Here is a 26,407-nt window from a genome sequence, read left to right as displayed (position 1 = left end):
CCCCCACCCCTGCCCCAGTTGGTCAATGAAGCGGCTCAGAGTGGTCTTGTCCGGCTCGGTCGGCGCAAATCCACCCATTTCATTGTGTCAGCCGTACCATAAAAGCAGCTTCCTTTGCGCGCCTTGCAAATCCCAGGAACAGGAATATTTTCCTTTGACTTTCCCGTCCCGCACACAGGTCTACGGCTGACTGACAGATGGAGCCGTGGACGGGAACTACCCCTTTCTGTCCTTCCTGCTTCTGCGGTAAACAAAGTTCATCCCTCGAGGAAAATGTCTTGGCAAGCTGACAGGAATATTACAACTTCCAGTGACCCCAGAAAAAAAAAAACCCTCGGATCTTTGCTAAGATGCTTATAAATACCCGCCTCAAATCCATCGTCTTGATTGTTTCAGGTTTCCGGGTTTTGCTTTTTCCATAACATGCAGCCATGGAAACCTACGTTGATTCTCATGCACGCACACACACACACACACACACACACACACACACACACACACACACACACACACACACACACACACACACACACACACACACACACTCACTCACTCACTCACTCACTCACTCACTCCCTGGCTCTTTACGCAACTTTTGTTCTGCACGCTTGAACACCGGGGTCAGCAAGGACCCGCACGATCGCACGACTGTTTTCTACAAAGCGAAACACTGGAAATAAATCCCTCATGTTACTCCAGCAACAAAGGCCGTCGGGCAGACAAATAACCCGCTCATGGTGACCGCAAGTAAATTACGTAAACATTTGCTTCCTTTTACGTTTTTTTGTTTATTTCTGTCATTATGCCTGCTTTGTTTTTAATTCTTCATTGCGTGCGCAATATTTGCGTGGCAATACATTCGCACCGGCGGTGTCCAAACTACGGCCCAGGGGCCTTTTCATCCTTCCGTTTTTATGTATGTGGCCATCAAAAAAAAAAAAAAAGTTTGGACATCGCTGGTTCACGCGAACAGCTGCAGAGCATGAGAATGCAAAAATTTTGAACTCTATCAGCGAGTGGAAGAAAAAAAAAAAAGGATTTTCCTATTGGCTGGGAAGAAAAATGGATTCCCCATCCAGTCCTCCCCTCTTCTCTAAAAATACAAATTGAAGTTGAGCTATGTTAGTCGGGGCACCTCAGGGGATTCGGAACCCTGTGGAAATAAAATAAATGTGGGGCCCGAAGGCTGTCTCAAAACTAACAGTACACTTCCTGTTTTCGTTACAGGTATCATTTGGACATTGCGAGGTCACTGCATTGTGGATTTATTTTTTTGTGGGGCAAATTTTAACATACAATCAAGTGTTGTAAAATACAGTCATAGTCAAGTCCAGTGAGTCAACTGCACGTCTTTGTCGAAGGTAGCATTGGCTAATCGAATCGAGCCCACAAGCGCAAGTTCGAACAAACCGTAATCCGTAACAGATGCTGCAGCGCGTGGGAGGATGACAACCGCCGCCAGCGCTCTTCCAATCGCTTTATTCATTTCAATACTGAAAAAGCCGTTCAGTCGGACGTTCTCGTACGTTCGCTCATGAAGGGGAATGTGTTCAACCGCCGGCGGGTTTTGGAGGTCTCGCGCAATAACCGTTAACAGTCTGAGGTCATCCGTGGCCTCACACAGGGCAACCATTCCTCCACCTCCTATTTCTCGAGGGTATAAATGTCGATCCCATGCAGGATATAGCACCTGTGACATATAAATATACCAACAAGCACCATTGTTCATTGCTCTCGCCGCTGTCACTCGGTTGTGTGGAAAACGATCAAATGACGAGAAAGATTGGCTCACCGCTGTGTCACTTGTTAACCCTCCAAGAAGCCTTGACCTTTGATCAGTTTTCTCGTGCCAACTTTGAAACAAAAAGCGGCGATAATTTTTTTACTGCCTGTCGTCAACAAATGGGCCGTCTTGGGAAAACTGCCATTTCCTCGCTGCGCCGAATTAAATAGCGCGAGACTTGATTGAGGTATTTATTTGTCTTTATTAGCTGATGATTTGAAAGGGATATGCACCTTTGTCCACAAATCCCAACTGCACAGGCAATGAGGTCATACGAAGAAAGGCAGGCACTCCTATTCAAAAGAACACCACACTGACAAATACACGTTGCCCTGAAGGGCCGATTTTTAATTTCCTTCGTCTGCTGACAACCAGGTGCAATTGAAACCCACATAAGATGTCAAAATGCCTCTTGCAACGTTTATTAATTGAATACATGAATGTCATGTTTGTCTTCAACCGATCTAATTTCTCATGGCGGTCATGGTTATTATTATTTAGAAGTTTCTTATTATGGTCTCTAACCAACTACTTAACCAGTCTCAGCAAACTTGGCTTGGCCGCATCGTATCCTGAAAATATGATAGCGTATTGTCTAAAATAGGACATTTTAAAATCCCATCCAATAATGCGGCCTTGTGAAATAACAAAGCGCACATGGTTGACATTTCTGGCCGTGACTGCGCGGCATCGTTCGCGGCGGCGGCATAATTGGAGCCGAGAGGGAGCCCGCATAACTTGAGATCCTGCCAGAGCGTTCGGCCGAGTTGAGTTCACGTTGACATGCGTGTTTAAGAGGTTGCAATAAACTGTGGTTCGACACACACGCAAATACATGCATCTCGAGCTTGTTACCAACGACAGAATGAATTGTGAAGCCACAATTCATTCTGTCGAAGCCACAATTCATTCTGTCGTTAGATTAAATACGGCCACGGAGGTCCTGAATTCAAACATTTTTATTCAAAGGGTAAACAACTGTAGAGCAAGAGAAAATAACTACGGCGTTAGCATCATTGCTACGTGCAAATTTCTCGCGCACCCGACATGAACATTCAGCAGTTCACCCTCACGTTTGAGCCAAAAATGAGGCGCATGTTTGAGGTTGTGCTCCAAAGCATGATTATGTTCTGACTGTACAATGTTTTCATTCTGCCATGTTCCCAGAAGACAATTATGGAATGACAGTCGGAGCTTAAAAACCAGAACTCAAATGAAGGCCGGTTATTCCTCAAGACGGCGTTCGTCATGTGTTCTTAAACGCCATGGTAACTGTGACTACAAACAAAACAACTCTTTTTGGCACCGAACATATTTCCACAAGTGTTGGTCCTCACTGTTTCTGCTCCAAATCCCCCACGACCCCTACCGTTCTTCCTGGACTATCCTCCACCACCGTCATCGATCACACTCCATTTGTTTCAAACATTCCTTTCCTGTGCGGCTGAAGAGAACTCGAATACAGTTCCAACAACTCTGCCTGCCAGCTGTCGGTCCATTAATGGCGGCGTAAGTGTCCCGGTGATGAGAAACCAGAGGCGAGCTTCTGTTGCAAAATCTTGGGATCAGACAAACACAGCAAAGCCGGAAACTTGATTTGATTTCACTGGGAAGTCCTTCTCTCATACATACACCGGTTTGCAGTGACTCCCTAATACTTTGTTTATTGCAAGCTTCCTCTGTTCCAACTAAATTTGAAAGTGTGTCCTGCACACGAATGCCTCTCTGGCAGTGAATAAAACGAGGCCACGCGATCTGAAGTTAAATCAAATCCACCTTGGGGCGTTTTGCATCCACGCCGTTTCAAAAATCAAGGGATCCTTGAAGACAATTTCCACTGCAAGCTTGGCATCGTGATTTCGTTACATCATAGAGATGCGTGATAAGTGGGTCACAATCAACAAGCCACATCTTTTATCGAAGGACGTAGGAATTTGTAAAAGAGGGAAATATTTAACCTCCTGCGCAGATTTCCCCTTTGGAAATTCTGCAAAGACCTGCACAAAACATTTTTGGCTGTGTCTAAAAATGATTTAAACTGTGGAGTCTTTTCAACACAGACAAGCATGGGAATGATCTTTTATTGGCAACATTCACGAGCGAGAGAACAGAACGTCCGTGGTAACAAGATTTTTTAATGTTTTGGGTAAAAGAAAAAAAAAGGTGCAAAACAATTGTCTTATTTAAGAAAAGGCAGAGGAACACATGGCGTCGCAGGTGCAACAGGTTACAGTGCACTATTTCACCACAACAGTATTGTTTTTGTGATTTTAATGTGTATTTTCTTTTTTTCTTTTCTTACTAATTGTACGTGTTAATTTATGACGTGTTTAGCGTGCGCGCTACGGAGAGGATTGCGTGGTGACGTCACGTTGCGCGCGTGATTCCCCGCCCACGGCGGATGTGAATTGGGAACCAGGTAAGACGTGCATCAGCACTCCCGGAATAGCTGCGCCGATTCAAGTCATAAGATTCGACGTTGCGGCAGATAATTACGAACGTTCTACTGAAAATAACCTAGGTGATTTGGGGAAAGTGTTGTCGTCGCTGGGTGACATTTGCAGCCGCTCTCCGTCGATCGGACTAGGCTAATGTTGCTAACGTCGATTAGCGCGCAACCTATTTTATTTTGTTTGTGATCTCCAGGAGAGCCAGCGAGTCCGTCCGTGTTGCACATCGGCCTCGTAGGTCATTTTACGCACACAGGTATGTTTTTTTTTAAATTGTACATTTTGCTGATGTTTGTTTTCTGCCACACTCGCTCTTGATGTGGCCGAGGAGAGCCAGCGAGACCGGCCGAGTTGCCCAGCGGTCTCTGCACGGAGGTCGGAAAATAAAAGCACACAAATTGACTCCAGTTGAGCAATACCAGAATAGAATTTTTAATGTATATTCCTAATTTTGAATGCAACATGTTTATCTCTATAATGTGAGTTCAAAAGAAGACCTCAGAATCACGTGTTCAAATTGAGGAAACGAAATTAAATGAACTTCACTTAATAATCAGTTGTGTTGCTTTCTGCTTTTGCATAACCGTCAGCCCACATGAGTGAGGAGGTACTAACGTTATGACCAAAAGACCCAAACAGTTCCTCTAATCATAGCGCAAACTCTTAAGCACAAGTTTACAGGCCCTCATTTCCCCAACAGGAATGACAACGTGAGGTGTCATATTTGCGCATGGCCGGCGTCCACTCATCTGTTCTTACTTAGTTCTCACCACGTGAATGTCAACACCCTGACAAAGTCCGCAAGTGGCTGTGCAAGTTTGAGCTGCACATCAAATCTGGATCCCTTTTGCTTCTTCACACTAAGATAATGCATTCACTTCACAGGCACGATGCGCTGTCAACAGCTTGCAATGCTCTCCGGGGGGGAAATTTACATGAGAAAAAATAAGCACCTTGTTTTTGGAAAACGTTATCTCTAGAGTTCAGCGTTGTCATAACGGTCCACATTCTCACGGAGGACATAGCCAAAAAGACTTGGAAGACCCGACAGGAAAGAGCCTCTTTAACAAACGCACCAAACTACAGAAAGAGCAAGAAGAACAGAGATGAAAGTTGGATGTTTACAGAGAGGAACAGAGAAAGGAATGCATGAAGTACGCTGACGCGGTAACCGCCATCTCTGGGAGGTATTCGGAATTTCCCAAGAAAATGAATGCATTGAGAAATGTTGATGGCAACGCAGCAGCACATGATGTTAACTTTGCTCAGGGGTGTCCGAACTGTTTTTTTTTTTTTTTGAGAGCCACATGCATAAAAATGGAAGGGTAAAAGGGCTAATTTAAATTTCTAAAACTTTTTGAATCATGCTAAAATCATCCAAGAAAGCAATTCTGTATTGTTTATATTGTCGAATTAGTCAGCTTTCTGTTAAAGGTGAAGTTTTTTGGGGTGGCCAACGGCCCCCTATCTCACGGAATAGATCCAGCTCTGCACGTAACAGCAGCCAAATCCCATCTCCACATCCAGAACCAAAAAAGAACAACCATGTGGCACATGTCAAATATCATTTTTTGTGTGTGTGTGTGTGTGTGTGTATATATATATATATATATATATATATATTTTTTTTTTGCTCATGTCCTGGGCAGGCCACAAATGGCCCTCGGGCTTAGCTCATAGTTGAATGACACCCAGCTGTTGTTGATCAGAGGAGGGCTGAACTGCTCCGCTGTGGCTCAGAGAGAAAAGACATCGATTTTCGAGATTAGGCTAACATTTTGACATGGATGTTTGGGACGATGACCAGTTCCTTTGTCTTAGGACTTTTCCCCAGAAAAATGTAACATCGCTTTCCGCGACATGAACTGGAGCTCAGAATCAAGCTCGTAACCGTTCCAGGAAGGCCAGTCATGATGCTGAAATGACACACACCATTGGCTTAGTCCAACGAATTGGCTTATTCCAACGAATTTCCGATGACTCCATGTTGATGTGGGTGATGATTGACGGCAATGCAGGTGCACCACACAGGAAGAGAACTGAGCTGGAGTCCTTCACGTCATGTTTTTGCCGGCAACACGATGACCACCTTATGCGCCTCAGCAATGTTAATTTGGTTACTTATCTCATGTCACGTGTTTGAGGTCCACGCGGGTTTCAATTGGAAAGCGCCTGCGTCATCCAATTCTGCTTTTGAAAGCCTTAGTTGCCCTTTTAAACAACTTGAAAACGACGAGTAAAATTGTCCGCAAATGGAACCACTGCCTTGTTTTGACTGGTTAGAATCCAGTGCATGATTCTTCACAGTTATAGTGTCATCTGCCAATGACGTGAAAACCAACTTTCTGTGAGCAAAGAAGATCCCTTTCACCGAACTGTATTGAATGTGGTCCGCAAGTAGCTGAGTCACGATCCGGAAGAGGTACGGAGAGGCGTCGCAACCCGGCCATAACCCTCTGGACAACCCAAATCTAGAGGAAGTCGCAACCCTCCATTTTATAGAGCTGTTACTATTTTAAGAAGTTTTTATTGGCTGGAGAAAAATAGTTTGTAAAACCATTTTTTTTTTTCTTTAACGAGACCGAAAGTTGAATTGATGTTCCACTGCATCAAAAGCTTTGCGGACGTTCACGAAAAGAATGAATCCATGGTCATCAATGAAATAATCAGTCATGTCTAAAATGAATCTAATGTTATTTATGAGGTCTATTTGGCATGAAAGCAATCTGTGTTTCCTCAATAACTGAATCCAGATCACTGTTGAGTAATTTGGCGAATACAATAGTTAACACCTTCAAGTCATTCTTAAGCAAATTTGTTGCCTGTTCTCCATCTTTTTTCTAATCCGCTTCTCACGAGTGTCGCGGGTGTGCCGGAGCCGAACCTAGCTGTCTTCGGGCAGTAGGCGGGGACATTTTGAATCGGTTGCCAGCCAATCGCAGGGCACATAGAGACGAACGACCATTCGCGCTCACAATCACATCTCGGGACAGTTTCGAGTGTTCCATTAACTTGCCATGCATGTTTCTGGAATGTGGGAGGAAACCGGAATACCCGGAAAAAAAACACCACGGCGAGAAAACACACCGGAAGGCCCCAGCTGGAATCGAACCCTGCACCTTTGCACTGTGAGGCGGATGTGCTCACCAGTCGCTCTATTACCAATGCGTTTCTTTGTCAAGAATTTCTACTTTTGGGGTCTTGCTGGCTGGGGGAAAAAACAATTTGAGAAAAATTTCAAAAGTGATTTTTTTTTTCAATTCATAATGCTTTGAAACAGAAAGCAATCGCAACAATTTTTGCTTGTGTCGAGTCCAATGTTTTAGATAAATATATTATGAATGTATATGTATCCCCCCCCCCCGCGTTATATTCCCACTTTATAAATGCAAAATGTTTTTGCTGTTGTAATTTGCATTTGTGGGATTTGTTTGGCCATCCGTTTTGCGTGTTTGTGATTATTTATGAATAAAAGTCGAAAAAATGTAGACAAAAAATGCATTTAACCAAAATCAAGTAAATAAAGATGCTCTCTTTTTGCAAAAAAAGTTACCTGCCATCCCACTTTTTTTAAGCTGGATCACTTGTCTTTTGTGGTGTGAAAACTTGGACAGTAAAACGCGAATGTACAAAAAAGTGTTCCTGCATGAATTGCCCGAAGATTTCTCAGTCGTACAGTAAAAAAACGAAGGGAAATATTTCAAGACATATTAACTGAACGATGGCAGCTTTGCACAATTGCGCACTGCTACCACCAAGCGGCAGGTAACATTATTTTTTTGGCTCGTGACGCCATGTTGTTTCAAAGCGTGCTTATTTTTTTTCTTTCCTTACATGAACACAAAAGTCAAAGCTCTTTCCCCTTGGGTGATTTTCTAATCCTCCTCATGGATGTTTAAAGTATTTATTGTCAGACACAATCACATTTTTTCGGCGCAGATGCTTCAAAAAAAGGTAACCAGCACCAAAATGACTCATTTTGGAGCTTAGTGAGAGGTCCTCCCCTTCCTGCGGACTGCACGGCAGGGGCGGAGCTTGTCGAAGGGGTGGAGCTTGTCGGAGGGGCGTTAACTCCCGGACGCTCGTCACATTGTACACGTCAGCATTCAATGAGTTGTGGAGTGGAGAAGATGCTACACCCCCCGTCAGACTTCCCGTTCCGAGCGGCGCTTGCTGTCAAGCTACGTTGCAGCCGCGGTAAGTCTCGGACAAGCTAACTTTTCACACGATGTTTGTACTCGTGTGAATCCTTAATTCGGCTCCTTTCTCCTCACAGGCGTTCAAAGAAAGCAGCAACGCTTGTGGCAGCTGGCACGGTGTGAAAAGTTAGTTGAATGTTAAACACACGTGACGCCAAAGGGCAACTTTCCAGATAATGTGAGCCGCCGGTGATCAAAGTTTGTTTTACTGAGCTTTCCAAAATGAGGTTGCGACTGGCTAAAAAGAATCTGCTGGTGCTTTTGGTCGTTTCCTTTTTCGTTTGGACTCTTTTGGTTTCCACGCGTGTGCTGTCAGTTTCAGAGAACGACGCAAGTGGCGCGAATAATCCAGCTCATCGAGGCACACGCTCAAGTAACACCATTAAGTTCGACTTTTCCGGGTCGCTGTCAGACCTGACGCAATCCGTCTACAGCGCAAATCACAAACAACATATTTTAAACGCCGAGCGGTTTCCAGGGGAGCCCCAACTGGTGCTGGTCGTCCAGGTCCACAACCGACCGGAATACCTGCAACTTCTCATCAACTCCCTGGAGAAAGCCGCGGAGGTCCGCAGCTTCCTCCTCATCTTCAGCCATGACTATTTTTCAGCGGAAATCAACGCCATTGTGCGAGGGATCACATTCTGCAAGGTCCTGCAAATTTATTTCCCGTTCAGCGCTCAGCTGTATCCCACTGAATTTCCTGGGCAGGATCCACGGGACTGCCCTTGGAACTTATCCAAAGACGATGCCATCAAAACGGGATGCCTCAATGCGGAGCACCCAGACTCTTATGGCCACTACAGAGAAGCCTCCGTTACTCAAACTAAACATCACTGGTGGTGGAAGTTGCACTTTGTGTGGGAGCGAGTGCGAGCAATGCAGGGCTACAGCGGACCGGTCATATTTCTGGAAGAGGACAACTACATTTTACCGGACTTTTTTCACTTCTATAAATTAATGCTTGAGTTCGGGAAGAGTAGTTGCCGGGATTGTGATTTGCTGGCTTTGGGAAACCATAATGACTTCACCGGCTTCCCCACACTGTCGAACAAGGTATTGACCACTGGGTGGATGTCCACGAAACACAACATCGGCATGGCCGTCTCCAGAGAGATGTACTACAAGCTGATGGGCTGTAGCGACCAATTCTGCACCTATGACGATTACAACTGGGACTGGACGCTGCAGCACCTTTCGGGTACCTGCATCTCAAAGCCTATAAAAGTGCTGGTGGCGCAGGGCTCTCGGGTTCTTCACACCGGAGATTGTGGGCTGCACCAGAAGCAGAACTGCAAGCCAGAATGGGCCTCGCAAAAGGTTGAGGAGACGCTGAAAATGGCTCAAGGTGCCCTTTTCCCTCCTTCTCTTGTCCTTACTGCTTCCGAAACAGCTCAACACAAGGACCACATGAAGAATGGAGGGTGGGGAGATGTCCGAGACCATATTCTATGCAATAACTATGCCAAACGACTTTAAAGTCTGCCTTACTGTGACACATATTTAAAAAAAAAGGTCCTTTCTGCACATTTTTCCAACTTACACATTCACAAGTGAGGTTTCAAGAGTCTTTCCTGTGTGTTTTTTAACGCTTGACAGGTCTTGACAAGCAAATCAAGTCCGAGCGCGTTGGGCATACTTTTGCAAAGTTTTTCAGCACTTGATATGCAGCAGATGTGTCATTGCCAAAGACTGTTCATAATGTGAATATTCTTTGTTAATAATGTTAGTCTATCATGCTATTGGTCTGTGAAAGGCGAGCATCCAGTTCAGGGTGAAACCCGCCTTTTGTCCAAAGTTAGCTCTTCCACTTACCCCGGTAATCCTTATTAGGATAAACGGTATAAAATGGATGGATGCTTTACCTATTCCAAACCTTTTGAGCATTTTATTCCATTTATTTTTTTTTTCCATGATTGACAGCATGTTTGACACAAGTGTGTCATGTCTTGCACTGCATCCGTGAAATCACTTGCTATGTTTCTAGTTGTGCTTTCAAAGGTACAATTTCAAGTGCAGTTAAAACATGGAAGGGATGGAAATGTTAAACTGATGCACATAATGCAAGTTACTGAATACAGCAAAGTCAACAGTGACAGTGCCCCCCCCCCCCCTATGTGTTTGCTCTTGAAGCGGCAGAAAAGTGCCCTTTGGAAACTTTGTCCCAACGGATCCCAAACTGTGCATTTGCTCTACAAACAAAAGTGAAAAATGCCTTAATGTGAATTGTTTTGGCAGTGTAAAACTGAAGTTTAACACGGTCCTTATTCATGATGTAATTTTGGTTCATCTGACCGGTAGTGCCTTTTGATTGTTCCTTCATACCTCAGCCGAGTGTCAAGAACGCATTTAGGCTTTGTCTGAAATTTTATAAAAGGAGTCGGGGATTCATGTAATTATTTTGCAAATGTGTATTATTTGAAATGAACAGTGACATCTTGTTTGTTAGACAACCAGCTATGCAAGATGGTGCACTGATTAGATTCTCAACCCTATTTAGTCATTCCCGGTGCAGAATATACTGAATATGCTGTATCCTATAAATAACAGCCTCTGATATTAATGTGCTGACAGAGTTCATGATTCTCAAGTCGGTGGCGTGGCGCAGATATAAATTTTTGTCTTGACTAATTTTGGAAAATTGTAATACCTCTTTATTGATGATCAATATTTTTTTTTCACGGTGGAAAAAAAATAAAAATCTATTTTCCCTATTCATCTGTGATAAAAGTACTTCCTGCTTCCGAGGATTTAACAAGTACAGTACTGATTGTAGTGTTAGTTGAGTGTTTGTTTATTACATTTTTAAAAAGTGTGAAAAGGGGACAATTCACAGGGAATTGGCTTTCTGTTGCATGTTCCTGTTCACAAATAGATGGTTCTCCTCAAAGCCCGCCCACAGACCAACTGTCAAACACTAAGTAAAGCTCGCCATTCTGAGCTTTGCCCCGCTGCGGACAGTGCGGCACACCGAATTTAGCCATGCTGGGCAAAGATCCAGACCCACAAGCCATGGCCCCTATGACATTGTAACACTCCTCAATGCCAAAATGACGAATTGAGTTGCATTCAGATTAGCATTCACACATTTAGCTTCTTATAAGAAGTATACAGTTGATTGCTCAGTGAAGTAGGAAGTGGTTTCCAACGTCATTAGTGACGTCACTGAAGCAAGGTCCGGCCCACTGCGTCGCTATTGGTCGGCTATCGAGTTGCAAGCGGAGGTAGCGTGACTACTTCAGTCCCAGTTTATTTCCGGAAGTAACTTGTCACTTCCGCCACTTTACCAAAAAACAAACGTCACGAAGATTGGTAAGTATTTAACCCAATATTTTACACGTTGTATTACATGTTGGTGATGTAAAGAATAGGTCGATGTATTTTTATCACTCGTTTTAGATAAAACCAGCGTTAATGTTAGCCGATAGCTGTTCTCCAATCGCCGTAATTTATGTAATCCTAACGTAATCGTTTCTTTTTGAGACAACGACACAATGTGCAAATAATTGAGGCCCAGTGGAAACATTTAGAATAGTAAAGGGATTCGTGTGTGTGTGTTGTGTTGTTTTTGTGTCGTCTTAGTAGAGCAACGGCGAGTTAACTGTTAGCTATTAGCTAGCGCAAGCTATCTTCCCTGGAATTCAGTCGTCGAAACTCATCCATGTCAAACATTTCTCAATCGAATATCAATGCATAACTGAAGTATTAACCTATTTCATGTTGACTGTTGCAGCCATTATTGGCGTGCCCTCACCCAGGAGATGGCACACTGGTTTCACCGAAACCCTCTGAAGGCGACAGCGCCCGTGTCCTTTAATTTTTATGGTGTAGCAGGGAGCCCCGCTGCCAATAAAATCTGCAAGTATGTCTGATGTGTTGATGTAATAATGATAATGTCATCAGATTTGGACTTGGGCATTTATAATGGTGATAAAACATTGGTTGCTATGTTGATCTTAAACTGTGCGGTCTCCTGATTAAGATCTTTCAGCCAGCCCAATGCTCTGCATGACATGGTTTCCTGTCCAATCAAGAAACACCATCTAACGATTGACTTGTTGTTCACAAATGCAGTGACCTAAGGACAACCAGGGCAAGGCTGCTGGAAATGTTCACGGATGTCACCTGTAACGCAGAGATGATGAAAAGTGCCACAGATGCATACTTCTCCCTCCTGCAATGTTAGTTGTCACAGTCACACAAAATCCCCCAAAAGAATTTATAAAATATAGTGTGTGCCACTGTTAATCACATCATCTGAACTACCATGGATTTTAGTTCCTAAAAGTGTGACATTCTCTGCGACAGATAATGTGCCCCGATTAGTCGGCAGACGAATAGACCACTTTGTTCACTTGACAATTTGTAGCATCGTCAAGCACACAAAAGTCAGGTGTCTTGCTAAATGAATCATTTGGGGACAAACCAAACCTTGTTGAAGTGCGCTTCCTGATCCAACAGGCTTCATTGTATCCTTGGACGGAACTACACAGGACAACAAGATGAGATATATTCAGAACTTCAAATGGACTGATACTTTACAAGGGAACACACCAAGGTACGCGTCAATTGTCGGAAGCCTTTCCACTGCCAATCTAGCAACATGCTATACCTCAGTTGATGACTTTGTTTGAACGTTGCCCTTGTTCCGCGCTGCGGTCCTAGTGCCCAACAAGATGCGGTTTTCGAGCTGGTCTCCATGGCCTTCAACGTCGCGCTCTGGTACACCAAGTTCGCCTCCAGACTTGCCGGAAAAGAAAAGTACGTGTTTGTGTCATTGTCTTGAAACGTTACTGAAGGTGACCTGCTTTTAACAGTTTTTTTTTTTTTGCGTTTTTTATTTTTGACAGTGTCTCAGAGGACGAAGCAAAAGTTGTTCACCGCAGCCTGAAAGTCGCTGCCGGAATCTTCAAAAATCTTCGGGTAACGGAGACGTCGTCACAAAATGTCTTGATTGTGGGTTCAACCAGCCTGCAGTTGTGAGCAGATTTTGGTTAAAATACATTGATCGCTCTTTGTCATCACCTTACGCTCGATCCATATCAAAACTGATTTAAGCATGTCAAAAGCGGATGACAAAATGCATCCCCCTAGTGAGCTGTGTTTCTTATTGTTTTTTTTTTAGCAGGGAACTCCCCTTTTGATCACCCAGCCATGGTTTTTATTTATTTATTTTAAACAACACATTGCACAAAATGAAGCAGACTGTTCTCGACCGCCCTCGTTTCATGTGCTGCCATGATGACTTAATATGAAAAAAAATGGAGGAAATGGCTGTGATTTTCTAACAGGAGGCCCACATCCCTCGTCTCATCACCCCTGCAGAAAAAGGGAGGGACCTGGATCCCAGAGTGATTGACGCCTACATGATCCAGTCTCAGGCAGAAGCTCAAGAAGGTTTGTTCCGCCGTTACTGGAAAACAGGCGCTTGCCTCAAATTTGGCACGATGTCATCGTTCCTTGTCAGATTGTTATCTTCTCCTCATAAGTTCTCGAGGCAACGAACTCAAGAGAATTTGCTCCCAGTCTTGACGAGTATATTTGAGTATGCAAACATTGTTGTTCCTCCGCAGTGACGATCGCCAGAGCCATTGAACTGAAGCACAACGCCTCAATTGTCGCCGCGTTGGCATCGGAGACGGCAAACTTTTATCAGAAAGCCGGTGAGCGTTTCAGGACCGGAGTCGTTTCATCATCGTCATTTGTCAAGTTGTTTTAAGTCCGCCGTGTCCATTCCGATGTGGCTCGCGACCATCGTCGCAGCAGTGCAGTCGAACCTCGTGACGACATACCTCCGGGGACATAACGAATCTTGTCGTGGGGGCAGTTAGCTTCCCACGGTCCGTCGTAACGAAGGCCTTTTCAAAATGAACGACGTGAAATCGGGACTTTGAAATGTGAACGATGCAAACGGGGTACGTTGCAAAGAGGTTCGACCGGACTAAAGCGACGGTTTGCTATGATGAAAACCTGCCGATTTTGTCTCCAGATCACACTCTGAACACTTTGGAGCCCGAGTACAGCGGCAAGTGGAGGAAGTATCTCCAGCTCAAGTTCTTCTTCTACATGGCTTATGTAAGTTTGTTTGCTCGCGTCAGGGTTTGATGTACTTTGTGATGTCATATCCTCAGCAGTGTGGTGGGCAACACGGGCCGCTTTGCTTTTACAGGCGTATTGCTATCACGGACAGACCCTGCTGGCGAATGATAAGTGTGGCGAGGCGATCCGATCTCTCCAAGAAGCAGAAAAGGGTATTTGTCTCGGTTGGAATTACGTCTCGGCAAAAATAAGTTTGGAATTTTTGGAACGGTAGCTCACTCTTTGACGTCAAGTCAAGCAGGTTGTGCGACTTGTGCAGTCTCAAGTCACCCCTGTTCAGCCTAAAAAAATTAAAAAGCCAAGAAATGACACACTGTACAAGTTGAAAATTGAAACGTGGCTGCAAAATGAAATCTGCTGTTGAACCTTTAGTACAGTGCATTACCACACAGGCCTGGTTGTTCTCGGATTGGTCAGTACTGGCCCAAATTCTCACTTTTGCTCACTTGACTGGCTGCCTTCCTCATTGAAATAAAGGACGTTTTTTTTTTTTGGGTAGCGTATTCCCGGGCTGAAGAACTGTGTAAAGACTATCGTCACACCAAGGGTCCAGGCACCACGGCCAAACCATCTGAGCAGCTTTTCTTCCTCAAACTTGGTGGCTTCATTAAGAACACACTGGATAAGTGCCAGAGAGAAGGACGCTTCATGTGAGTCACACACACATAAGCGCACATAAGCTGTGACGTGCGACAGAGCAACTGCCAAAAAAAATGTTTTGGTTCTTGTGAAATCATATCACCATTGACACAATTCACCTTAAGCACTTATTTGTGCACATTTTTTTCTCCCAGATACTTCCACAAGGTCCCAGCTGAACCTCCCCAGCTCGAGTTGAAGGCAAACTATGGCCTGGTCGAGCCAGTCCCCTTTGAACTGCCGTCCCCCAGTGAGCAGTGTACTCCTGAAGTTTATGCCACCTTTGACCTGACCAAGGGAGCCAAAAATGACAAGGTCGTATAACTCGCCTTCAAGGATTTTTTTTTTTTGTTTGTTTTCCCCCGGGTTTGTTTTCAGAACCACATTTGGTGCCGCAATTCAAATTATTCCTCGTAATCATGTTTATTGTGCCTTTTTTTCCCCCTCCAGGCCAAGCTTAAAGAGGAAGATGTGAAACCAATGAAGGAACCTGATTTAAAGCCCCAGAAGGACACAGGCTGCACCATTTCCTAAATACATTTGAGTCATTCCTCTCATGATGCAGTAGCATCCAGTATCCACACAAGTTATCCTCTCTTCTTTTACATGTATGCTGGAATGTTCTGTGTATTCCGATGTAACCACCATCATTATGGCCATTGCCAGTTATGGTTCTTTTTAGAGCTCATAGTAAAGACCGAGTGTTTGTGGCATTTGATTGAAACTGTGCCCCATCATGTAAACCTGTAAAGTGTACTCAGCTCAAACTTTGTCATTCAGCTTGAGATAGCTGGGGTTATTCTTTTTCAAATTCACTCCCAAGAAATTTATGACTAAAGTCATATCATTTTACATGAATATTAATCCATAATGGATAAACAAAATAAATCAGACTGATGACCTAATTTAGCTTATTGTAGGTGAAGCGGTTTCCAATAATGTTAGTTCACAAGCGTAGGCATTTTTTTTTTTAACCTAGTTTGGATCTGTCAGTTTACTAATCAAGAATGAAACAAAAAAAAAAGATAGCTTAGTCTTTGGATTTTGCCCCTCATAATCATAGTTCCTTATTTATTCATTTACTGGATATTTTAGGGTATAACTTAAAACCAACAGTATCAAATTCAGTGTGACTCCAAAAATGTTGTCCAACTTATTTTTTTGTAATATTCTTTATATGTAACAATTGCCTTGCATAAACTGCTGACTTATGTTTTTACTCTTTTCTTGCTGAGAAAGCGGCGTTAATAGTTAACACTACGTGTACTGTATGCTTTTTGGTGATGCTGCCCTGACACTTGAGTACAAATGCAAACAGACAATTAAAGGAAGTGCTCTTACGATCTGCTTGACAGACAATTATCATATCCTCCCAGACTCTCCAGTTGGATTTCAATCGAAGTGAGCTGAAGCACAACCAGTCAAAATTATGTACACGGTTATATGGTATATTTGTGTTGTATGCTACTCACAATATTTTTGTCTCCAGGCTCGATGACGACGGTAACAGTGAAAAAATGGGAATGCTGGCAAAATTCTGCAAAACATGAATGCAATGCGAGAAACAATTGTTGTTCTCTTTGGAACTGACTGATAGTTGTTTGTATTTTCATCAAGACACTTGTTCATCAGTAGAGGTAGGCATCACGTGGTTCACGCTCACAACTGAAAATCATTGCAAACTACCTGTTGTAATTTATGTAAACTGTATCACAATCAATATTAAATCACAATTATAACTAATTCCTTGTATGGGTTTATGTCATTGTATTAGAGCATCCTGTACACACAATTTTTTTTTTTTTTGCAAGATGTAAAAGCTAATTAAGGCTTCTACTGAACCTTAAGCAAACTTTTTATGTAACAAAAGTGCCGCAGAAGAATTACTATTTCTTGCTAGTTGCTGAGCAAACATTTTGCACCATCTCAATATTTATCATCACAGTAGCAGTGTTAAATATATTAGCTGTCAGTAGCTGTAAACATGAGAAAATGAGTGTTTCATCAACATTTATAATCCATGCAAAATCAGAACATTAAAAAAGACAGAATCTACTGTCGACTTTGAGTAAATCTGTCGGCCAGATGTGCTATTGTGTACGCGACGGTGATAAAAATTTCAAGCGTTGCTGACTCTTCAAAAAACATTATCCGACGAGGATGGGATTCGAACCCACGCGTGCAGAGCACAATGGATTAGCAGTCCATCGCCTTAACCACTCGGCCACCTCGTCTCGTGACATACCTCTTATCATACATTTATAGATATAGATGGCCTCATATAAAGCGGAAGCGCTTCCGATGTCTAACCAACTTTGCTGCCATTTTTTTACGATAAACACTTCCAAAAATGATAACATGTCAATGCTAACATAATTCCCAGAGCATTTACTATGACGTTCACATTGAACGCGTTTAATTTAAGTTAAAAAAAACGAAGATGCATAAGCAATCGATTAGATTTGCGTCTTATCACCAATAGTTGTTAAACTACACAGAGACAAACCGACAATATGATTATCATTGCCCGACATTTTAACTTCTTCCCGGTTTTGCAAATGTTAAGACTCTCGCGCGCCCTCGCGTGGTATCAGAAGAACACTACAACTCTTAAGTGTCAAAGCCCAATACGGGCCCATCAGATGAGAACTGAATTTGACATTCATTTGGCTTCATTTGCAGGCCTCTGTTCAATAATCTTTCCTGGCAAATCCGTCACCCGGTTGCTATCCTGGTAGACATCAAGCGCTTAGTTGATCAAGGGCGGCTTTCATCGGACTATAACAGAAGTTTGAAAGTTAGCTTCATATGTCTGAACAAAATTAATAAAAAGTCGGTTCTTTCCAAAGAACTTTGTGAGTGCAGGGCTTTTGGTTTTGATGCTCTCTCCTCTTGAAATAAAGACATGTTATTGATCTGTGAGGGAAACATGTGGATAGGATCATAAAAATAATTTCGTTCAGCACCATTATGGAGAGTGGTCCCAAATTGATCGCGAGGGGTTTGGTGGGTAATGGGAAAAAAAAAAAAAAAGATTTTTGTATCAGTGTGCGTGTTATTAATATTCTACATGTTTGTGTTAGTGCACACTGCACCCTAAGCATCCTATCAGTCCCACTTTCACAAAAAAAAAAAAAAATTAAAAATAAAATAAAAATGAAAAAAGCAGGTCACCCTTAACCTACGGTGGGGCGTGACCCACATCACCGGAAGTTGTAGGCAATCAGCAGTCTGCACTTGCACTTTGGGATTACAAGCGTTGCCTTCTCACTTTTGTTTGTTTGTTTGTTTGTTTTGTTTCTTTGTCCTCATTCAAAGTTTGTTTAATCCGCAATTGACCGATGGCAATGGGAATCTGAAGTGCCAGAAGAAAAATGTTCAAACGATACGCGTGAGCGACGATAGTGACGTTGTTGCACTGAAGACGCTGCAGGAGGGCGTCCCATGCCGCCGCGTCAGGACTCCAACTAAGGTAGGCAGTGATTTCCTTTTCGCAAACTCACAAACTATTGTCTCTACTTTTCAGTCTTGCTCCCGTTAGAGTCCATTATGGCTGTTGCTCATCGTGGCATGCGTGAGTGCGTGCGAATGCGTGCACTTGCGGTAACGGGTTGATCGCGGGAGGTTGTTTGCTTGAAAAGTAGATCTTCGGCCAAGAAAGGTTGGACAGCCTTGATGTCTTGCAGAGATTATGAAGGAAAACCTTACAGTACTATACTTGCACCAGGATACATGATGTTCCATTTCTGGTTGTCGAAGCGACAATGCAATATTTGATACAGTATTGACTCTACGTTCCTTATTAGTTTATCAGAAACCTGTGGCACATTCAGCACATAGCCTGAAATCGCAGTACCCTGTTTGCCAATGAAAGGAATGAGAGAATGACAGTTAAAGAAAATCACAGTGGATTCCCTGAGACATGCATTTTTATTTCACGCCGTGATGTTGAATATGGAGCAGAATGTAGGCAGTTGCATGACAGTCAAAATGGACAAAATTATCACCGGATAGTGACATAACGCAACAAAACAATCAAAATATTCCAGAAAAGAGCAAAGAGCAGGAGGTGGCTGGTGTCAAGATTCATTTGCCTTTCGTGCATATGGTTGATGTTTTCTGTTTCTCATTTTGTTTTTTCGAATCCCCCTGAGAAAGTAAGCAGAAAAGATCAACCATTTACCTTCAATCGCATTGCATAATTTGGCACAGTTGTGAATAAATCATATTCTGCAAGTGTACCTTTATGAGCTTCAGTAGTTCATCTCGAACCTGCGATTAGTGACACACATAAACACAGAACTTGACTCGCTGTACACATTCTACAGGTTGACTTGCTGTTTCAATGAAAGACACCAACCTTCTGCTCTGCCAAACAGCCCGTCAGCAAAATGGAAAGTCCCTGCAAGATGAGCGCAAAATAAACATTAAATCACTGGAATGGCAGAGAGATGATTAGCGTTTCTTTTCATGTTGCTTTGAGTTCCGTTGAAGCGGTTTCTTTGAGTTTTCTAGTAAATATGGAGAACGGTCTGTGAACGGCTTATGAGATGTAGATGTCGCGCTTCCCCTTTGAGGCTAATCTCATCGAAAGTGATCCAAAGAGAACATTTTGGGGACATTTGAGATCCCAAGTCCCGCCCGCTACTCCTCTTTCTGTCACCCGTAGGGAGACAATTTAGTCTTTATTAAATTGAAAATGGCCTATCTTCACATTTTGTGTATTCATTGGTCCACCTGAGGATTGAACATTGAGTGTGTGTGTGTGTGTGTGTGCGTGTGTCGAAAGTACCTGAAACGAATTGAGGATGCAAAAACTGTAGTTCACGGCAGTATTATAGGCCTCTCGGTTCCTCCTGGTGTCAAAAAGGTATCCGACAATCCACGTTAGTCCCAAGACTGGCGTCAAAAAGACCACGGCTTTGACGATGCGTTTGGCCGTTTCCTTTTGGTCTGTCTCGCCGCCATCGATGACCGGCGCCTTCATCAGCATGGCGATAACCACCGCCACGCAACAAAGATTTGTCACAAGAATGGTTCCCACCGGGACGAGAAAAGAGGACAAGGAGGTCTGGAAGGCTTTCCCGGGAACGAGCCAACAACGGTTGTCGTGGTAAAGCGTGTTGCTGTTTTCATAGTATATGTAGGTGGAGCCCACGATGAGCATCGGGCAGACGTAGCCCACCATGCCGGAGAGAAACATGAAAACCCGTTTGCTCAGCGGCTTGAACACAAAGACCAAATGGTGGATCAGCGTCACGCTCATGCACAGCATCCAGCAGAATGCCGCCAAGAAAAAGAGATGCTTGCAGACGGCCGCGACCTCGCACCATGCGGGATGCTTGGAAAGATCCGTGAAGGAGGAAACCAAGAAGGTGCTGTGGGCCAGCAAGAGAAAAAGGGCTATATTCACCATGACGGTGTGATAGAAATGTGAAAGGTCCGTTTTGACCACCGCTGACCACACCAGGAACTGACTGAGAAGGAAGAGAACCAAGGAGAAAATGGACACGATCAGACCGACTGTGGTGAGGACAACGAGGCTTTGCGGAGCGTCGTCGCCAAAGCCCCACAGGGCGGAGAACGCGGTCAAGTGGTTGCACACACACAGGATGCGATTACCGGCGGCACTTGCCACCGCGCACCCTTCTTCCGACCATCTCCCCGTGGCATTCCAGTACACGCAGAAAGTTTTTCTGGGCCTTGGTCGCTCCCCGAAGAATTCCAAACTGATTGTTAGCGACGGCTCATCCTCGTCTTCCAGCGTCGCGGCTATTAAGAGCGGCGACGGCTCTGTCTTGTGGAAGTCGTTTTGTAATTTATTCGTCAGATTCCTCACACCAAGTAGTTTCACGAATCCCGAGGACCCGTTTCTTGTCACGGTGACCATGCTGCCGAACAAAGTCACGCTGCAGTTATCGGCCGGGCAGAAGTTGAGGACTAAATTGTGAGCGGTCAAATTGCTTTGATCTCTGTCGATTTGGATGTTCCTCACTAAACGTTCCACGGCCCCGAGGTAACTTGAGGACAGGTTGTGAATGACGGACTTGTTGACTCCCTCCCAGGTTGGGGCCAGCAGATTACTTGCTGCGTGTGTGAAGTCCTGAAATGCAAAACAAAACGGGGTTGGGATTGAAACCGTTTCGAGACACGGGCTTTTTGTCTGTCAGTGAGTGAACAAAAACGTACATGCAAGACACCGTTCTTCAGGGGAATGCGCTCTGATGCGTCGGCCATCAACTCAAGAATGTGGATGGACGCCGTCAGGTCAGCCATGTTGCCACTTGAATTTGACACGGAACTGTTCAGGAGTCCGGCAAAAATAGCCATCGACGCCTCTGGAGTTGACCCCTGTCCTTTCACGAACCTCTAGAAACGTGCCAAAAAAGATGTCATTCAGCTATCGCAGATGTTTGTCGTGTTCCTGTGAACTTGTGTGTAAATCGCTTGTCTTATTCTGCCTCATCGCCTGATCGTTGTGCCGTGTCATCGTGTTTTGGCCCCATCTCTTGCCTTGACGCATTGCTCGATCGGACCCTATTTGTTTGTCACTCTGGCTTGATGTCTCATGAATTCTGGATACCTGATGATGCGCTTGGCTCGCGTGTCCAGAACAGTTGTTCAGCTACACAATTTTTCCGAAATAGACTCCGAGAAGCGCTCCATGCTACGCTAACCAATTGGAAACTCGGCAGTGTCACTGGAATGTACTGTTCGGTTATTCAGAGCGCCACAAAATAGGAGTGCCAGAGCACGCTCTCGCCGCTCGAACTGAGCAGCCGCAGCGTCGGGCGGGAAAAATGGAAGCTGTACAAGCAAAAATGCCACGATTATGGACTAATGAGGGGATTTGAAAAACCTCAGTCATCATTTGTGTTCTGTGACTACAGCTCGAGTTCACTAGAAAAAAAATGGTGTGTTGAATTGACTCAATTTTATTGGCTCAAGTGGTTGCACGGTGTATTGGGCATCTGGATGCAAATACATTTTGAATCATCATTTTGCTGCTTGTGAAAGTGCGACACATGCGTTACCTCCGCCGCTTTCGTAAGATTAAACAAATGGCGGCTGACGCATTTGGAGAACACTGGCTGCCAATCTTTTCCTTGACACGTGCGTGACTCGTAGCCAACTCTGCCTTCCGGACATGTGTGCTTAATCACCGTGTCTCCATCTGGGGTCTTTGGCCACAAATCACCCTCTTCTTCGCAAAATGTGCGACCCGCTGGGAGGAAAGATAAGAATAATTATTGATGACTAAGTAATGTTCGGATATTGTGACAATTTGGAAAAAAAAAACATCTGTCCTGCGGAAAGAAACACTGTAAAGCTAAATGTTATGTACCATAAATGACTGGAATGTCCAGTCTTGCGCTTTTGCGTTGATCCTTGCTGTTTTTAAATATGACAGTCACGTAAGGGGCGTCGCTCTCTTTCTGGCAGCTGATTGCAACTTTGAAATGGTAGCCCAAAGAATCGGCAGCGGCTGTAAACAAACACACGTCGGTTTCAGGATCATGTATAAGGTGTGCGGTTCAGACCCTGAAATTTGCAACTACAAGACAGTCTGACTTGAGTCCATAAGTCAGAGATCTTGTGCTCATTTGTGATATTTTTGGGTTCCAGCTAAAATGTCACGGTTCTACTCACTTTGTGACCAGCAGTTGGCATTAGAGGGCTTCTCCTCCAGCGTCGCACCTGTTGGTCATCGCGTCATTCGCTTTTCTGATATAAATAAGCTGTCCGGATGTTTGATGTCGATCTTACATTGCATTTCATCTCCATCTCCGTAGCTCCAGCCGACTTGATAGGCCTCACTGTCGTTGCGGACGGTGGCCGTTATATTCACCGTCACATTTTCAGTGCTTGGTCTTTTCGAGCAGTCCACAGTCACGGGTTTGGCTGTCATGCAGATCTCTTCAGGCAGAGGTACCACTCTTAGTACCGTCTTTGCCGTATGACTGAATGTCCCGTTGGTGAATTCACATTCATACTCGCCTGCGGTGAACAGACGTTTCACAAAGATGAGCAGACACAAATGACACTCGTCATACTGGAGACTATTTGATCAACAAAAAACGTTTTTGTTCAACAGTGTATGATGTACGTGGGAGAACATGATGAGGTGGAATGATCACGACCCAATAAATGGAAATGATGACAGGGGATGAGTTTAATGACATAAGAAATCTCTGCACTCACCTGTCCAGAGATTTGTTACATTTTGAAGTGTGACGGCAGTGCAAGACTTCTGTTCTTTTGTGGTACAGTTTGAATGCAGTTTGACCACACTGCCGTTGTGTAGCTCAAAGGGCTCATTCAGCTTGATTTTCCAGCCTGAGCTGTTCGATGCCTCCTCAAAAGTGCATTGCAGTGTCGACTCAGACAGGTAAGGTAGGACAGGTTTTTTCGGCTCGATGGTCACCATCCCTAACGAGAGAAAGAAAGTCCCGAAAATCTCGGCTCAACCCGACTGGAATGACAGGCATCTCCTCAAAGCAAAGCCTTCCGGCGCACTTCAAACCTTGGTGACACGATTAAGACCAAGAAAGACTGCTGCGCCCCAAAAAGCGGATACCCCGCACCCAGAAGACACAGTCTGCTTGACTTTGACTTGCCTTCAGATTTGACCCTGAAAACGGCCCCAAGGTTGCCTTCCAAAGTCGACACGACGCCTTGGAGTTTCGCCATGTCACATTTGACGGCGAGATTCACCTCAAAGTCCACGGAACAGTTGGACAGCCTTGAAAATAATTGAGAAATGCTCAAAAACCCCAACGTCACCTCCATTGTTTTCAGACTATGGTTTCCTTTTCACGCAGCAAAAATAAATAAAGACTTGATACTATTCCACCGATACTGTGTTGCGTTTCAATATGTCACGCCATTGATATTTCAATGTCATTTAATATGATCTATGTTGTTCAGTACCATACCTCAGGCCGATAATGTTCAGGCGTTGAAAACCGTTAAGTCCTTGAAAGGCCGTATGAAGCTTTCAAAAGAAAATCAGGAAGAATTGCATTTTAAGTTGCATATATATATATATATAAAATATTGTGTACCTGTTTTTGTTTGAATCCCACGTGGTTCCTGTCAGTGTTGCTGTTCCAGTGAGTTGGACTGTCGAGATGACAAAGGGAGATTTTGTTCAGTTCAGACCTCACCATCCTCATCATCTGAGAGGATTCCTGTAAAGTCTGTCTGGAGATCAGATCAGCAGTCCTCCATTACCTTGGACCTTGGCAATGCAAACTGGTCTGAATGCCAAGACATTGCGTTTGCACGGAGCGTCACTGCAGCAGTTTAAACGGTTGCACACCACGTTGCTCCAAATGTAGCCATCAGAACAGTTACAAGTGTACTCATCTATCAGATGTCTGCACTCTGGAATGGGAACACAGGCTGTTTTTTGACATACAGTACTGGACTGTATGTCAAAGGAAAGAAAAAAACATGAATAGAGTCACACGGAAAGAAAACAAAAACATTTTCCATCCTAGTGGCAGTAGATTTCGACTCTATTGCTCCAGATGAACTTGCTTTCTCCATTCCAATGTTCTTTAGCGTGTGGGACTGGATTGCAATCTTCTCCGTTATCCCTTGCCGGAGGACAAAACAGGTTAATCGGTAATTTGAAGGATGTACCTGCAACTATTTTACTGCTATCATTCACTCTGTGGCGTCTTCCCTCGCCACGGATCAGCTGGAGGTAGCTTCTCGCATTCAAAACTGACAGGATGCTCCGTGCTTGTACTGTGACATTATTTTCCACCAACATATCAGCATTGTAGGACGTCCCTAAAGAAATATTAGTCACATCTCTGGAAGTTAACGTGTGGTATCTTCATAAATAGAGAATACCGTATAGCCATCAGATTTCATCGATGCTATCGGCCACTTTTATTCAATAACATCCAAGCCTATGAATTTGAGATTCGAATCCATGTGAGGCAGACAGATGTTGGTGGGAGGGGGCGGGGGGGTATTGGAAAATTTTTTGAAGTCAAACTTGGCCATTGGACCGGAAATGTGAATCCACTTTTCTAAAAACATTGGTGGAACATGAGCAGTTAATAAAAAGTACAGAAAAACTGAAGTGTTTGTAATACATACCATCGGCAGAAACCTGCAAATCAAACAAACAATATATTTAGAAATGACTTACTACATATCCACTATTCCACTATTTGTTGAAAAAAAAGAAATTTAAAAAATTGGGACTTTTTGAAAGGTGACTCTGTTGTTGGCCCTCTTCCACCGCACTTGTACTCGTGCAAGTCCCTGACTGCTATGCTAAGTTGCCGAGCAGATGCTTCCAGTGCATTATTATAATTCTTATTATTCATAGTGCAGGCACCAGTGACGTTTGGACGCTGGCTTGATGATGACGTCATGACGTCGCTCCTACTTGGCTCTTTGCCGGTGGAAAAGCACTTTTGGGGCATTATGAGCAGCACTCTTTTCTGTGGTGCGTCCAATTTACAAGACCTATTGATTTCCACTTCGCAGGGGCTTTTGAATTTCCACTCGTCTAAATTGATACAAAAGTCAATCCCAGAAACAATCAATGTGAAGAAAGCATCATTACCTGATAGTACATGGCTAAAGATCCCAGCAGACACACTAACACGGTTGAAGACATTGTGTTCCTAATGGAGAAATATCACAATTCAATCAACAATGCATTACAATTAGAGGAGAGTGGAGACTGAGGCTTGTTGTCACGGTGCAATCATCTTTACCGCCAGAGGGCGCAATTGTCCATTGTTGAACCCACACCGAGCGCAGCCGACAAAAATTTAATTTCTGGTCCATTTATTGGACCCCAACATGCTTTAGGAACCATTTGTACCCTAATAGTAATCAATTTACTTAAAATGAAGACAATCCTACTTCAGCCCGAAAGCGCACTCCAACAATAATGTCGATCTGGTCTAATCATTAAACAGAAGAGTGACGCCGAATTTGTTTTACTGCTTCTCGAAACAGTGCTGCATTCATTCTTCTCCCCAGCTGCGATGCCACAAAATTTGAATTGAGCAGGCCACACTCACCTCATTGCTTGTCGCCTCACAACATGGTTACGTGTTTTTTTTTCCCCCTCCTCATCACTTTGACAATACTTTTATTAAAATAGACATGCATCCTTTTATGTGCATTTACGTCAGTTATAACCGCACTGTAGGACGCGGACAAAATCTCACCTACAGAGTAATACAATCATGTGCAGGACC

The 26,407-nt window shown here is 43.9% G+C and overlaps 3 protein-coding genes, 1 long non-coding RNA gene and 1 other non-coding gene across 5 annotated transcripts; 2 read left to right on the top strand and 3 right to left on the bottom strand.

Annotated features, from left to right (window-relative positions):
* Positions 1 to 8,313: 8,313 nt before the first annotated feature.
* Positions 8,314 to 9,946, top strand: LOC109531778 (alpha-1,6-mannosyl-glycoprotein 2-beta-N-acetylglucosaminyltransferase). The gene is made up of 2 exons (XM_019896267.1): positions 8,314 to 8,430; positions 8,510 to 9,946. The coding sequence occupies exon 2, from the start codon at positions 8,655 to 8,657 to the stop codon at positions 9,909 to 9,911; it is 1,257 nt and encodes a 418-aa protein (XP_019751826.1). The 5' UTR covers positions 8,314 to 8,430; positions 8,510 to 8,654; the 3' UTR covers positions 9,912 to 9,946.
* A 1,667-nt stretch (positions 9,947 to 11,613) lies between these two features.
* On the top strand, positions 11,614 to 16,913 carry brox (BRO1 domain and CAAX motif containing). The gene is made up of 13 exons (XM_019896268.1): positions 11,614 to 11,744; positions 12,166 to 12,294; positions 12,507 to 12,613; positions 12,894 to 12,990; positions 13,098 to 13,193; positions 13,283 to 13,355; positions 13,724 to 13,829; positions 14,006 to 14,095; positions 14,422 to 14,507; positions 14,602 to 14,683; positions 15,031 to 15,181; positions 15,326 to 15,485; positions 15,621 to 16,913. The coding sequence occupies exons 2-13, from the start codon at positions 12,194 to 12,196 to the stop codon at positions 15,702 to 15,704; spliced, it is 1,233 nt and encodes a 410-aa protein (XP_019751827.1). The 5' UTR covers positions 11,614 to 11,744; positions 12,166 to 12,193; the 3' UTR covers positions 15,705 to 16,913.
* A 409-nt stretch (positions 16,914 to 17,322) lies between these two features.
* Positions 17,323 to 17,404, bottom strand: trnas-gcu (transfer RNA serine (anticodon GCU)). Its single transcript has one exon. It is a non-coding gene; the product is annotated as a tRNA-Ser (tRNA).
* Positions 17,405 to 19,004: 1,600 nt separating this feature from the next.
* Positions 19,005 to 21,546, bottom strand: LOC109531777 (adhesion G-protein coupled receptor F3-like). The gene is made up of 5 exons (XM_019896266.1): positions 21,360 to 21,546; positions 19,963 to 21,273; positions 19,531 to 19,572; positions 19,413 to 19,442; positions 19,005 to 19,319 (listed from the first exon to the last, which is right to left on the bottom strand). The coding sequence occupies exons 1-5, from the start codon at positions 21,498 to 21,500 to the stop codon at positions 19,257 to 19,259; spliced, it is 1,587 nt and encodes a 528-aa protein (XP_019751825.1). The 5' UTR covers positions 21,501 to 21,546; the 3' UTR covers positions 19,005 to 19,256.
* A 3,324-nt stretch (positions 21,547 to 24,870) lies between these two features.
* On the bottom strand, positions 24,871 to 25,824 carry LOC109531780 (uncharacterized). The gene is made up of 3 exons (XR_002171244.1): positions 25,762 to 25,824; positions 25,287 to 25,299; positions 24,871 to 24,971 (listed from the first exon to the last, which is right to left on the bottom strand). It is a non-coding gene; the product is annotated as an uncharacterized LOC109531780 (long non-coding RNA).
* Positions 25,825 to 26,407: the final 583 nt, after the last annotated feature.

This window comes from Hippocampus comes, unplaced genomic scaffold (assembly GCF_001891065.2).
Source record: "Hippocampus comes isolate QL1 unplaced genomic scaffold, H_comes_QL1_v1.1 scaffold170, whole genome shotgun sequence".
Lineage (NCBI taxonomy): Eukaryota > Metazoa > Chordata > Actinopteri > Syngnathiformes > Syngnathidae > Hippocampus > Hippocampus comes.
The sequence above is the reverse complement of the archived record's forward strand: the minus strand, read 5'-3'. Positions and strand labels throughout refer to the sequence as shown.

Coding starts and splice junctions, on each gene's coding strand:
- LOC109531778 (XM_019896267.1), top strand. CDS start 8,655: ATGAGGTTGCGACTGGCTAAAAAGAATCTGCTGGTGCTTTTGGTCGTT.
- brox (XM_019896268.1), top strand. CDS start 12,194: ATGGCACACTGGTTTCACCGAAACCCTCTGAAGGCGACAGCGCCCGTG. Junction 12,614..12,893: donor ATACTTCTCCCTCCTGCAAT/GTTAGTTGTCAC, acceptor CTGATCCAACAG/GCTTCATTGTATCCTTGGAC. Junction 12,991..13,097: donor TTACAAGGGAACACACCAAG/GTACGCGTCAAT, acceptor CTGCGGTCCTAG/TGCCCAACAAGATGCGGTTT.
- LOC109531777 (XM_019896266.1), bottom strand. CDS start 21,500: ATGGCTATTTTTGCCGGACTCCTGAACAGTTCCGTGTCAAATTCAAGT. Junction 21,274..21,359: donor TGAAGAACGGTGTCTTGCAT/GTACGTTTTTGT, acceptor TTTGCATTTCAG/GACTTCACACACGCAGCAAG. Junction 19,320..19,412: donor AACTACTGAAGCTCATAAAG/GTACACTTGCAG, acceptor TTACTTTCTCAG/GGGGATTCGAAAAAACAAAA.